This window comes from Hylaeus anthracinus, unplaced genomic scaffold (assembly GCF_026225885.1).
Source record: "Hylaeus anthracinus isolate JK02 unplaced genomic scaffold, UHH_iyHylAnth1.0_haploid 11985, whole genome shotgun sequence".
Lineage (NCBI taxonomy): Eukaryota > Metazoa > Arthropoda > Insecta > Hymenoptera > Colletidae > Hylaeus > Hylaeus anthracinus.
The window spans coordinates 1,194,504-1,208,919 of NW_026534333.1; the positions used below are offsets into that span (position 1 = coordinate 1,194,504).

Here is a 14,416-nt window from a genome sequence, read left to right on the forward strand (position 1 = left end):
ATTAGATCATAAACGAACCGGTATAATTGCATTTCGACGTACAATTCGCTCGTTAGGAGCGAGAGAGAACGGCCTCCGCGTTACCTTTCCCACAGGTTGCTTTGTCCGCATCGTTATCAGATCCAATTGTTACCGTTGGTAACGTGACGCGAGCTCGGTTTGCAAGTGGAAATCCAAAGATACCACGCTGTCGATTGATATTCACCTTGTGATTTCGCTTTCTTTTTCAAAGGAACATAAAACAAATGACTCGCTTCCTTTCTCTCAAGTTAAAAATCGGCAATTTTCATTCGAACGCGAAACTTTCGACGATATCTCTCAAGTGTTATCAGATTTTTGTAAAAATTAGTAGAACGAGACTGTGCGTCGTTCTTTACATTAAAAAGAAATAAAGTGGAATTTTGGTATCCAAAGAAATGTATTCAGCGACGATACGTTGGAAGTACACCTCGTTTTCATGATTTGTTGTGTCGCGATCGCGATCTATCGTTTTTCTGACGACTGTTTTCCTCGTCGTAAATCACGGTTGTATTAGCGTTAGCGTTGTTTCGCACGACACAACGACGACGAACGCGTAAAACTTCTATGGGCGAAGGAAATCGATTGCAAAATCGGCCAGGTACCAGTCGGGGAAAGGTGTGCGATATACGAGGCGGCTGTTTCGAAAGAAGCTTGATATTTTCGAGCAACCAGTGAGATTACTTAGTAGCGCAAAAAGGAACGATGAAACGCGAAGTTCCGGCTGCAGTGCGTACACGGTGTGTTGCAATTTTATTCTTGCGAAAGAATTTCCCACTTTCAAATGGAAGAAGATAAGCTGTCTAGTTGAAATCGATGTTCTGTGCATCTTTCAATTTTTATTAATAACGATCGTAGATATTTCAATAACAAAAATGACATTTCTGTGGACGTGTGGGTCGTATTCTTCTAACCTTACGTCTTCCGCGTTGTTTTTTTTTATATTTTATTTGTCGTTCGAACTATATTAAAAATAGTTTTATTAGAATTTTCACCGTGCGTACATTCTTCCTAGACCCAAATTTAGCTTCGATATAAACGTCAGTGACGTCTGTTTTTTCTCGTTTATTCTTTTGGAAGCTTGTTAGAGACAACTCTGTGAGACCAAGACACGATGATATAAGACCAAGATGGAGGGCTGAATTAAAAAAAAAAATGTTTGAGAAATTCAGTAAATAAAGGGTGAAGGTACGTAATTTCGATCGCAGCAACGGCATAGTCTTTCACGGTTAACGATCCTCGCTTAAAACGTCAGGTATCGCGCTGTATCGCATAGTTATAAATAAATTTCACGCGATTACCCCAGGTGGCGCAATTCGAGGCCTCGTATCCGTGTTTCATGCAAATTTCTCTCCAGCATCAAGTGCAGATTGCAAGCGCGGACGGTGTTAAGTATAGATTTCGCGAAATTTTAGGCGGCTTCGATAAGGAACGGAATATCCCGCGATCCCGGTAGATATTCGCGAATTAAATCTGACTTTCGTCGACGTGACCCGCTCGGAAATGAAAATGGATGGAGCAAATAGAAATTAGCGTGGAAATTGGCTTCGTTCGCGTTAACTTTGTTACCGGATCGAGGAATTCGAGCACACGTTGTACATTTCATTCCAAATATTTATACGAAGCAAATATCCAGGTAACAAAAAAAATGAAATGCATGCACGTGTTCGGTTTTAATAATAACAAAGGCTGTTATTTTACCGCTGCTATCCGATTAATTTTATTTCAGGGAATCAGAAAACAGAGAGAAAAATGTTCACCGAACGGAAAACCTGCTCGACGAGACGCACTCGTTACTACGCTGTAGATTTTATCCATACACCAAAAACCATATTCAAAATACGGAATATCATTTCGCAAGATAACACGACAATTTTCATATTTAATATAACGGAACTAACCGTTTATTCTTCTTGAAAAATTGCAACGCTTTCGAAATTTCATTGTTTCACTTTAAAGTTTCGTCAGAAATATATTCGATATTTTCGGGAGGAGAAACGGACGGGGCTACCAGATACAATTAACGTGGAAATTGGATTCCCTCGCGATCATGTTGTTAAAAAAAAATACGAACAATCGTTACAGGACGTACGCATTTCGTCCCAGATATTTATGCGATGCAAATATTGATGTAACGAAAAGCGTGCGCGAATCTGTTAATCTCTGACGACAAAAAAAGTTGTTACTCTGCCCGGTTTGACGAACTGTAACGGCCCAACGTTTTACTTGTAGTTCGAGGGAGAGGATAGAGAAGGGAAATGCAAATTATTTCGCTCGATTCGTCCATCCACTCTCGAGAATTAAATTCGATGTTATACGGTCGCGAGTGAAAATTGAAGATCGCTGCGCCATGAATATTTGAACTGAAACCATGACTGTTTTCGTTATTAACAATTTTGCTAATACTGCTATATCGACGTCATGCCTCTAGTTCTTCCATTCCTAATAGGTTTCGTGCAAAAATTTATTCAGCTGATGAGACTATTTTTCGATTTACATTAAAACCGAATAAAGGAAAAGGTAATCGGAGCAACGAAGAATCCGACACACTCGTTACTCTTCTGTAACCAAATACCGCAACCTGTCATTCTCATCAATTTTTAAGTATCCATCACAAGCCTGTAACACGAGAATGCAATATCGAATACACGATTCCGAGTGTCTCTAAACTTCAAATCGATGTTTCGACGTGGTTAATTAATCAGCGAATTATGCATTCCATTATTACCCACGCTGCGTTAACATCGTGTTTCTAGTTATTGCTCAATAATTGGAAACCTTGATATCCTCCTCTAATCAGCTAATACTTCTCTAATTCACTCGACGAATGTTTCGTCCAGCCTTTCACCTCGCTTGATACTCCCGACCGTTCTTCTTCAAACCACCGCTCTTTTTGTTTTCCGTTCGTCGGAAGGTGAACGGTCGAAACAACAGGCGTAAAGATACTGCAGTCTGCACTGCGGACTCACGCGCGCCTAACTTTGTCTCGAAGTCACGGCCCGTGGTCCGCGCTCGCTGCGCCTTCTGTTAGACTCGAACTAGTTATGAATTCGACGCGATAACAAACAACGACGGCTCTGTACCTCGGAATCGTTCCTACAGAATAATGCAAAGTTTCGCAATTACGTGATAGCGGTTGCAAACCCTTCGGCGTAGTTTCAATTTCACTATTCGAATTGAAATATTCGAACGCATCTGCGATTGTTCGACCATTCGACTAATTAACTCTTTCGTTACCCGAGTACTTGATCGTTTATCTGCCTGACTATCACGCACTCGACCTGACTACTTTTCGATACCCTATCATCGTACCACTACTCAAATACTTGATATCTCCGATACTAAACGACGCTTCAATATTCGAATACTTTCTGCGACGATGACGTCCGTGAAAATACGTATTGCGCACAGAATCTGTGGATTATAAAGCGAGCCCTGTCCAATCAATTTCATTTTTCTGATGACCTCGAAGAAAACACGAGCACTTCTCCAACGGACTTTGCAGCTAACTTTCCGAGTGAAAAGTTCCTTGAGAACAGAGATCTACGAATACAGACTTAACGATGTACGACCAGCCGTCGCGCGATCATGCTTTTTTCTTATCATTTTTCCCGTGATCCGAGAAAAAAAAACGTTCTTCCGATTCATACCAATGGCAATTTTTAAATCAAAAGTTCTGTGTCGAAAATAACGTTTAGTTTGTCCACGATAGCGGCGTACACTTTGGGGCTAATTTTTCAACCAGGAAGTTAGTGTAAACGATTAATTTTGATTCTAAAGGCTCGTCGTGATAAATGAGATACCGTACTTTCTCGTAATTAACACGTTTTCTCATTTTAATTGATACCTATGGAGTTTTTACTACAAACAGTGGTTGTACGTGTTTCAACCAGCCTGTTAGAATACCTCGAGTCTCGTTACGTTAATTAACCGGATAAGCATCGTTAACTTTTTTCTTTTTCTTGTCCTGTTTTTCCACGATAGGAAAGCTGTCGACCGCTCGCTTTGCAAACTCTTCGCCGTAACGGACGAACTTGCGTCGGGCAGCTTTTCAGCACGAGCCACGATGTTTTTGCGAAATAATGAAACCTCTTAAGGAGAATCGATTCGCCCGCGGCGAACGAAGGATCGGGACGACATGTTTAATTACATTTCGGTTTGTAACGAGCCTGAAACGCCGATATTTTACCAAGTTCCTGCGTCGTGTTCGCTCTTGGCACCGAATAACGAATAACGCGATGTTAAAAGACTGAAATTTTTTCATTTGGAGAAAATCATTTAAGGTAGCTGTTTGTTAAAGTTACGGTCTTCCTGCTCGCAAACGCGTTCATAATCAATTAATACGCGTACATCTACACATACGTTCGTAGTACTCTAAGAATTTCAGTAACGGCCTGGTCGCTACGTGTTACTTCTTTTCAAATGGTCTATAATTTCGGTTTTTGTAACATATCAAATTATCAACAAGTTCCTACATTGTATTCTGATTTAAATTGCAAAAATTCACGCGCGAATCTGTATGTTTCACAAAAAGCTGTGTTAAAATTACAAAGTTTTTGTATCGTCTTTCTTTCACGGCTCGAAGCTCGAAAATAAAGTAACGAAAGGTTCGCGCAACGGCCACGTTTTGCCCTCCCTTTTTCTGGATTTTGTCTCGGCATCGTCAACCATACAGCGTCGACTTGAATCACTGATTTATGCGAGCTCCTGAAGTTTATATTCGCGTTCCGTAAGCTCCCTTCGCGTTTTGCGCCGACAGTATCGATTTCGAATCGGACCATATTTCTGGTATCTACGAGCATGACGTTTTTTTTCTTTTTTTTTTTTTTTTTGCTTCTTCTTTCGTTTCTAGATGATATTCAGCGTGCCGTGCTGGAAAAATCAATGACCTGGATTTCTTTGAATTTCTCTTTTATTAGCCATCCCCGAAGGAATTATTTTACCTGCACCTGTAAATGTAAATAACTCTCGGTCATTTCTAAATTAGCGCATTCCATTTGCATCTCTTCGCGGACAGATTCATTTCGCATCGTAAAAACACTGCTTTTTAGAGTGTCGGGAAAGAGAAGGAATTCTTTTTCAGAGGAAGAATCCGCTGGGCGAGACGCGCTCGTCGTCTTACTCTGACTTGTTTCGTTTCGTTGTTTATCCTTGTTTCAGTGGAATCTCAACAATTCTGGAATTCAATTATGTTTGTTTGTTTAAAGTGTTCCAACAGTTTGTAATCCCCGTAAAAAACCACAAATAAGTACACAAAAATTACGCCAAGTACATGAAAAAGTGGAGGACTTGAGGAATAATCGTGGAAAAATAGAAGATCCCATAAAAAAAAAAAAAGAAAGAAAAGAAAACTACAAGAAAGTAGAAAAATATGTGAAATCGAAATGAGCTGCCAGTACCTTGGCCTAAGCAAACGTTATGAAAATTCTGACGAACAAGAAACGTCGCGGTGAACTGTTAAAAATTGATCATCCCTAACTAGGTACCGTAGGAGGTACGAATGACGTAGCACGTAACATCGATAGCCTCGTGACTCCTTCATCTTCGGACGTCGTAGCGTTCAGTCGGCTCCTTTTGTTGCGTCGGTTCGGGTCCTCGATTATAAGAGATTTATTTTGGGGCAAGGAACCCGCGATAAACAGGTCGCGGTACTTAATTACGACGGATACACCACCTTTTGTGAGAATTACATGTGTTGCACCCGCTCTTTTATCAAGCGTCTACCGCGTAATTAGAACACGCCCTAAGGCCGCAGCGTTTTAAAATACAGCCGCTCGAGTTCTCGTGCCGCGGCGTGTATAGGGCTCTGCTTAGCGAAGGGAAACGAGTACTAACTGCCGTGGCTGCAATTAAAAGCTATTTACCCTGATGCAACTTCGGTTGCCTCTCGTTGTACGGCTTATTCGTCTGCGTGCATATTTGTTTTCCTCGGCTTCCAGTGTCTACCGAAGCTTCCTGCTAGGCTGCAGTGATCGCCAACCTCGAACAGCGTAAAACCCACCCCTGTAACGTTTCGCAATTTTCCGCGAAAACTGTTTATCCAAATTTTTCTTGCCAACGATTGCTACCGATTAGCTCGCTAGGCGTTGAAATTCATTCCGTGCCTATACATACATACATACGCAATCATTCGCAACTAGACTGACAATCTTTATGCAAAATAAAATCGATGTCACAAAAATTGAACATAAACAGTTTGACGAATTTAAACATTTTTACGAATAGTTTGGCCAACGTGAATATCTGCAATTCTGATTGGTTCCATTTATTAATTAGGGGTGGTTCTGTTGTATGTACTACTATTCGACTAGCTCCTATAATTACCTCCAATTATCCCACTAGAAGCAGAACAATAGTTTCTGGGACACCCACTGTATTATCTTTACAACCGTCCGAACCATCTTTTCGGATCAAGGCCCTTATAATTGCTCCACAGAGACGACGCGGTACCTCGTGTCTATAACAAACGATACATCTACGCGATGCAAAATGAAACGCAAAAATTGACGGACAACTTGCGGAGGTTCATTGACGCACGAGTAAAAGAAAAGAGACAAAGGAAAGCAAGCTCCCTCCGAGCAATTAAAGCGGAGAGCTTTGTGCCGTGAACTGGGGAACACGTCGCGTTCAGGCCCGAGTGTTTCATCATCCAAGTAGCGCGAATAATTTTTTCATTAGCGTGTTTGACGCGTAAATGTCGGACAGAGTACTCGCGACTACAATGCGCAAAGGTACGGATGAGTCATCTAATTGTTCGGTGTTGCTCTAAATGCAACGCGTCCCCGCCTCCGCAACTGCGTCGCAGATATCCAAGGGTGCCACTACTGCGATAGTTCGCAATATAATATCATTTTGTATCGATCAGGCGAGCACGGTGCCGACATTTCTTGCCAAGGTAGTCCACGCGCGCACCACCGTCACGGAAACAACGTTCGGGCACGATTTAGTATAGTATTTCGAAAAAAGAACCTCGGATCGGTGAACTTTTGCAAAGAGAAGAATATTCTATAGAAACTGTTTGAATTCAGAGAACTCGTCCCGTGGTATATCGTTCGTCGGTAGACTTGGCCGGATGTTCCTAATTCGCGACGTTCGATCTTCCGAACGATGGCGAGAGACCTCGAAAATAATAAATAATTTATGTGAAAAATGGTGTCGTCACCCAATTAATTTCTGTGAAGCACCGTCGTTCATCTCGTTAAATTTGAGTTTCTCTCTTGCGCTGTATTTTTTTCGTCGCTCTGCTTCCGATGAAATTAACAGAAGATAGCAAATGTAATTAGATTTTTCGTTTCCGACGAAACTGGGTTAGACATCGGATCAGCACTTGGGTGGAAGCTCGTCTCTTTTCCGCGGGTATCGGCGTATTTTAACATGCTCGTCGCGTTCGCGCGCTTACATAATCTTGAAACAAATACGTTATCCGAGAAAGTGAAATTTAATTGAATAGCTACTTCGATGTACGAATTCCTCGAAAAATGTTTCGTTAGCCAAGGAGTAATGGAAAGATGGAAAGCGAGAAACACTGATCCAGCCAGCGATTATTCCGTTGGCGATTAGCACGGGACATTTGTCGCTGGTTGAACGTCTGGCGCGATTAAAATTGAAACGCATTCAATTGGCCAACGCTGAAAATCGTTACCGATTACTCGGCTGAATGTTCGCCGAGCATCGTCGTGAAATACCTTCGCGCGGTTAATTGCGTCGAGCCAGAATTAATATTCTGTTCTCCTCGACCGTGTAATTAGGCTGTTGTTAAAGCGAAACGTACGACAAAATTTCTGCCGGCACGGTTTTCCGATGATCCAACGTTACTGCGAAACATCGAGTTCCTTATGCAGCGACGTTTACATTTCGAAACTGCGAATCTCGTTTTATTAACCCTGGCTTCTCTGTTCGTTTGTTACACGCTTCGCGAGCACGTATACGTTCTTCTGTATTTTCACGTATGTCGCGATGAACTTAATTTAACATCAAACGTACCGACGCTATAGTATAGCGACTATACCTATTCTTACCATAAGGGGCCATTTGACTCCTTGGAAAATGAACGTTGCTTTTCAGAAAGAAACTCTGAACTTATTAACCCTTTGCACTCGAGAGGTGACTCTCAATCGCTGTTAGGTTTCACACAGCGAATCTGCAATACCTAACGTTTCTTTAGGTTTAATTTTTTTTTTTTAATCTAATTGCGTCTAATAATAAGAATCTAGGAAAAGGTCATTTGCCACCGCTTGGTATTAAATATACGTTTAGTATTAAATTGCAATTTCGATAGCACACGTAACACGTGAATATCTGCTCGTCTCTCATTCGTTATTTGAAATTTGTACCTGGATAAGAATTCTTCTCGCCATTGGTTTCCCCCAGAGTGGTTACGAAAGGCTCTCTCGTATTTTCACGTATCGTACTGTTGCTAGCTCGAGAGTGGCTTCATGCCAAGTTAGCCCTAAACAAACCCTAAGCAAGTTCGTATCGGCTGTTTCCCGAGGTATCGGAGTGAAAGCATCAGGTAGCGAATGCATATTCCGTGCAGGATTTCGCGGCGTTTCGAATCGCGCGGGACGGGGATCGTTTAAAAATGGAATTTCGTAAGCGAACAAAAAAAAAAAAAAAAAAAATCTCATCGACCCCAATTGCACGGGTTGTACAATGGGCGTCCTACATAACATTATCGTTCGAAATGTTCCCTTTGTTTTTGCAATCGTAGAGTAGACTGGCCTACAAAAGTTGACGAATGTCTCGCGGTAAAAGTATTTCTAGCTTCGGACGAACGTTTCGTAAAGAAAAGAGATTCGTTTGTGTCGTCGATACCGAATCGTATGTTTCACGGCGTGATTATTATAGCAAATTTTCACACGAAATTTTCATACGAAAGTTGGAAACTGTAATATACAGGGTGTCCCAAAAGTCGGGGAGGAGCCGGAAATGAGGGGTAGCTGAGACGATTCCGAACAACAATTTCCTTTGCAAAAATGTCGGATGGGGCTTCGTTGAGGAGATATTAAGAGAAAGGCCCCGACCAATCAGAGCGCGCGTAGACCGTTGGAGCGGCCGCGGTAGCGAAGGCTACGCGCGCTCTGATTGGTCGGGGTTTTCGCTTGATATCTCCTTAACGAAGCTCCATCCGACATTTTTGCAAAGGAAATTGTTGTTCGGAATCGTCTCAGCTATCCCCTATTTCCGGCTCCTCCCCGACTTTTCGGACACCCTGTATATTTTTCTACAAGACTGAAATTTTGTGTTTCGACGATTGGAAACTACATTTTCTCTTAATATCTCCTCAACGAAGCCCCATCCGACGTTTTTGCAAAGGAAACTTTTGTTCGGAATCGTCTCAGCTATCCCCCATTTCCGGCTCCTCCCCGAGTTTTGGGACACCCTGTATACCCGTTTCCGGGACTGGAAGTGTTGGCCTTTACGACTCGGATCGTCTCGAGTAACGTCCAGATGATTACGTGCATTTAATTAAGGACCCACGGTCACGTGGCTGGATAAAATTAGACAGCAGCGAATAAAATTGAACGTTATACTGCGGCAGTAACTGCAACCCTTGTAGAATTTGTAAATGTACCGCAACCGAGCTCTCCAAACATGCACAGCTGCAATGGCAGCCACTGTACGTACAATACGTGAACACGTAAGCAAACTATATTTCGATCGAGGGTGCGTTTAGAATAATTCCATCGAAATCAACGAAAATCTTTCACCTCTACGTTCGCTACGTTCATCGCGTAGTATCGAAACCCCGAATAACGCGCCACTAACAAAATCGATATCGATTTTATTTCGTCGATACATGATGGAACTATTCTTAAAATCGTGAAATAATTCGAAATTCGTTTCGATTCCTTTCCGTTTGCTTTATTCAACGACTTTATTTAACGAAATTTACTGATCACAGGATTTCGTAATCTTTACTGCGTGTTCTCTTAATTAGATAACAATAACACGGAAATATAAGACTTTCTTTTCTCTGAATTGTTGGACAAGCTAAGACTGAAACCGTTCGTCTTATTCGATGTATCAAAAAGTCTCACGACCTTATCGATTGTTCACCGGAAACAGGATTAATTTTTAAATGTCCAGCCTTGTCGGAAATACGCACCATGGGTTGTATCGGGTTAATCGAGATCACTTCGAAGCTTTTAGCGGATAGAAATAGCCCATTAGAAAAAATAAACCGAGAATAATAGTTACGGAGACAAAGTGTTCCCGTTTCGAGGATCGATATAACCTTCTTAGCATCGTGAGTGGCGCATCGAATAGAGCCATCAGACGGAGCAAATAACGCGATCTCGAGGGTGGCACTCGCTGCGTTTATTCGCCACCCGAAACGTTTTCATAGCGTCTGGAAGTCGTCGTTTCCCTTCGTCTCGAAATGTGCCAACACGACGGGAATCTGCCAACCATACGATCGCCTAGATCACTGTTTACCCAACAACAGAATACCATCAACGAACTCGCGCAATAAAGATTTAATCGTTACTTTAAACTAGGAAGAAAGATTTACGCCGAGAAAGCAAAGACGAGAGACGAAGTATGCGTGGTTGTTTTCCCCGAAGGAATGGGCGCGGAGACGGATTACCAATTCGTCGTGAACGTAGACCGGAAACAGCCGTACTAAATTTCCGGGTGAAAATGTTCCAGGCCGGTGTCCGTGGCACGAGGGAATTAAAAGATTAACGCGAGATCGACGAATCCTGAAGGAACTTTTGGAATGCTCAGATATCGCTGGGGCAGTTCGCTTGGGTTTAACGATTGGAAAGAGGAAGTCGGGGCTTATTCGCCAGGAAATAACGACGCAAATGAGAGCACAAAGTTGGAAAGGGGAAATAAACTTGAACGGCCGATCGAAGCCGCGATTTACGAAGAAACGTTGAGCTTGGATCCTAATTCGTCGAAATTCTTCCATATCGGGCCGAATCTTAAACTTTTAAGAAAACAAACTGGCTATAGTCTCTAAATCACGTTCAAGCACGCGAATATGTGGATGTTGCAAGATATACTCGGGCATCGCTACCTGATCTTCCTCGACCTTGAATGACCTTGAACCACGATTCGTCTAAGGTCCTTCTACTCGAATATTTTCTGAAATGTACTACTACCACGTCAACATTAAAAAGTCCCCTTTTTCTTCATCATATATATATATATATATATATACGCACACTACAGTACATTTAAAAAATCAAAATTCCAATTATATTGTTACCTGAATAATCTCCTCTACGTCTTGCATAAGGAAAAAAAGGCAAGTCGTAGTACTCGCGTTCTTGCGCGAAGTAAGTTTTGTTTACAGCACTTTGTTCCACAATTAATAATACCACGTACACTTCCCGGTGTACTGTTTCAAACCCCACCCTACGCGTACCATGCTCTTATTCGTCATCCATCGTTTGAACGATATGCTGTACCGTCTCTGCCACGTAACGTACGCAAACATCGATCGCAAAGGACTTTTCGCGAACACCGATAACACGGAAACGCGACGAAAGGCATTGTTGCTTCTGCTGGAACCGACCGTTCCAGCGTGTTCGAATTTTGCCGAGATGCATTAGAGATCATGGGATTAGCGACACGGTTTGAGGGCTCGTGAAACGTTTATGGGTCAGCTTGTTAATAAATAGCCACGCCAGATCGCGTAAAAGGCCCGTTCATCCGTCGAGCGTACGTGTTTTATTGCCTCGGGAAGGTGAACAAAATGGAAAAAACGTGAGAAAATATTCGTTGCATATCGATCGGTGGAAAACACGACGCGGGGTCAGGTTAAACGTGATCGTTGGTTGGGAGATGATTTTACTGTTTTTGTTTGTTGTTCGGCACGATCGATCGTGTACTCGTGATTCATTTCACGAAACCAGTTGGTAAAATAGGTGGAAGAATTATATTTTAATCGATCAATCAGGCACCAACGCTTAGCAAATGTTACGGGGGTTTGGTTTAACCTTCGATCGTGTGCATTTCATTCTATCTTCCTTTGTTTGAAATTTCGCGTGTGCAAATATTGTGAAATTTCTTGAGCGAACTTTACGACGCAGTTTGTGACTGAATACATTACGCGATATAGACGTAAAACGATGGAATTCCTTTAAAGAATGGAATTGATTTCATTTCTGAAAAATGATATTATTTCTTGGATGTTTGTATCTGAGTGAAGTTATAAATACGGAAAATTAATCGTGTAAAAAATTTGGACTTAATTCTCTATACTTCACTGATAGCGCTACATCGACAGACATATTATCCACGACAACTCAATCAATTAATGAATTCAAATTATACATATTTATAAACCCTCGAATGTTTTTGGTATCGAGGTATTTCGTACAATTACTTCTTGCTTAAGGTAACGGATAATTTCCTGTACAAACTCAGAAGAAAACGAAGAGTATTTATGAATTTATTTCAAAAATAGTAATCAACATGTAGTGAAAAAGTTTGTTGATTTAGATATCGTTGAGATTAACATGAAAAACGTGCATCCCATGGTTTATAGAACGATGCTCTTTATGTATGCGCCGATGATGATTACGATAAGGTTCGTCCCTTTCACTTCAAAAAATTCATGGAACTTCTAAGATCGTTGATTTTGTAAGCTTGAACTTTCACAGCAATTTCATCGCTCGAAAAGTTTCCACGTCGAGTCATCGATCCCGCAAATAAAGACCCGTACTTTAAATATCCTCATCAGCGTCATTCAAAAAAAACCATCAACTCGAACAATGTTCAAACACGCATCGCAACTCTTGTTGTTCGCTCTACGTTATTCGCTTCTCAAAAAGTAAAATAAAGTGAAATATTCTTTAAAGAACCACCTTGCTACTACGGTAATAAATAAATGAATAAATAAATAAATAAATAAATAAATAAATAAATAAATAAACTCACCTTCGATGGTGGTTAGTTCGGGTGGATCGGAGAGCCCCAGCGCCAGCTGATCCTGAACGATCCACCAGGAGACGAGGACCGTGCAGACGAGCCTCGCGACGTAGTTGGGCTTCCTCGAGGTGTAGGCGAACGATGACGACGCGGATGACGGCAGGGACGCCGTCGTGACGACGGCGTCGGTGGCCTGCATCTTCACGATTGGCCCTGACACGCGGCACTTCACGCGCACCCTTCTTTCTCTCCTTCGGCACCCCTCTGTACGCGTACGTCGTACGCACCGTCGAGCACCTGCACGCAGGTCGAAGCCTGCCGTGACCGTTTCCGGTATCACATATCCGTGGGATCAGGCCGCGTGATCGATACCACGCGCATACTTCCGCACGTTCCCCGACACCGTTCACCCGGACGTGACAACAAAAACCGCCGCAGAAGACCACTGCCAACGGCGTCACGCGTTCTCTTCGACCCCTGGCTCGCGCAAATCGGCCCGAAGAGGAGAAGGAGGAGAAAAGGCTGAGGGAAGGGTTCACGGGAAACGACACGATCGAGCTGCTGTGCTGCCGCAACCACCACCGCCCCCGCCCCCCCACCCTCTCACTTTTTGTCCGTGAACGACGGGTACGGACTCATGGGCACGGATCGAGGGTACCACACTCAGCTGCAACGCTTGCAACCTCTGTTCGCGAACACGGCGTTCCCCCGACGACGTCGATCGTTCGTTCACGTCTGTTACCGTCTACCTGACGTTCCTCTTCCTCCCTATCGGCCCGTTTCTCGTCACGAGTACGTGTGCACGAGACGCACGAACGTTCATGGAACGGCTGAGGCCGAGCGAAACGACGCACCGAACCACGATGCTGTGTTACGCGACGGCCGAGCGTTCACGATGTGGAGCAAGCAAACAACGACCGTAGCCGCTCCGGGGGTGGCCGCGACGCCAAGGCGCCGGCGTCCTGCGCAATGCACGCGAGACAGCCACCACGCTTTCCACCCACTGGACGCCTAACCAACAACTCCCAACCCCTACCATCCCGTCTGCACGCCACCGTTGAACGTCGCAGGGCCGAACACGGTGCGTTCACGTACGGTCGTTCTCGCGTCTATCCTGCGATACTACACCCGAGGGAAGTCGAGGTGACGTGGCTAGGGTTGGCTCTGTTTTGCGAAGTAAAACAGTCGGAGGTGTAGGGAATTTTTATGCGTTGCGCGCAAGTATCGAACGTTGGGAACTCTTCGTTGCGATATGCGAGCATGTAGGACTGGTTGGGTAGTAACTATGTTTCCGCGAAAACAGTTTTGTATAAGTTCGACGTTCATATTTTATTTAACGTCAGTTTATCCATTTATCTGCTTATGTATCAATATATCGAGCTATCGACTTATCTAGCAATGAATTTTTTCCGGTATAGAGATCGAAAAAGCCTAGGCAACCGAAGGCACATGTGTTCGATTCTTCTAAGTACGAACGCATGTGCCTTCGTTTGCCTCGTACCTTGTAGAATCGACC

The 14,416-nt window shown here is 43.1% G+C and overlaps 1 protein-coding gene across 5 annotated transcripts in view; it reads right to left on the bottom strand.

Moving 5' to 3' along the window:
* Nucleotides 1-13,483, bottom strand: part of LOC128887027 (uncharacterized) — a 46,373-nt gene extending 32,890 nt beyond the window's left edge. For all 5 annotated transcript variants that reach the window (XR_008459953.1, XR_008459954.1, XR_008459952.1 and 2 more), the window contains exon 1: nt 12,910-13,483. Coding sequence is in view for 2 of the 5 variants with exons in the window: in XM_054142450.1 (XP_053998425.1) it covers nt 12,910-13,099 (190 nt within the window). In the remaining 3 variants the exon portion in view is untranslated. The remainder of the gene's footprint in view (nt 1-12,909) is intronic.
* Between the last annotated feature and the right edge of the window lie 933 nt (nt 13,484-14,416).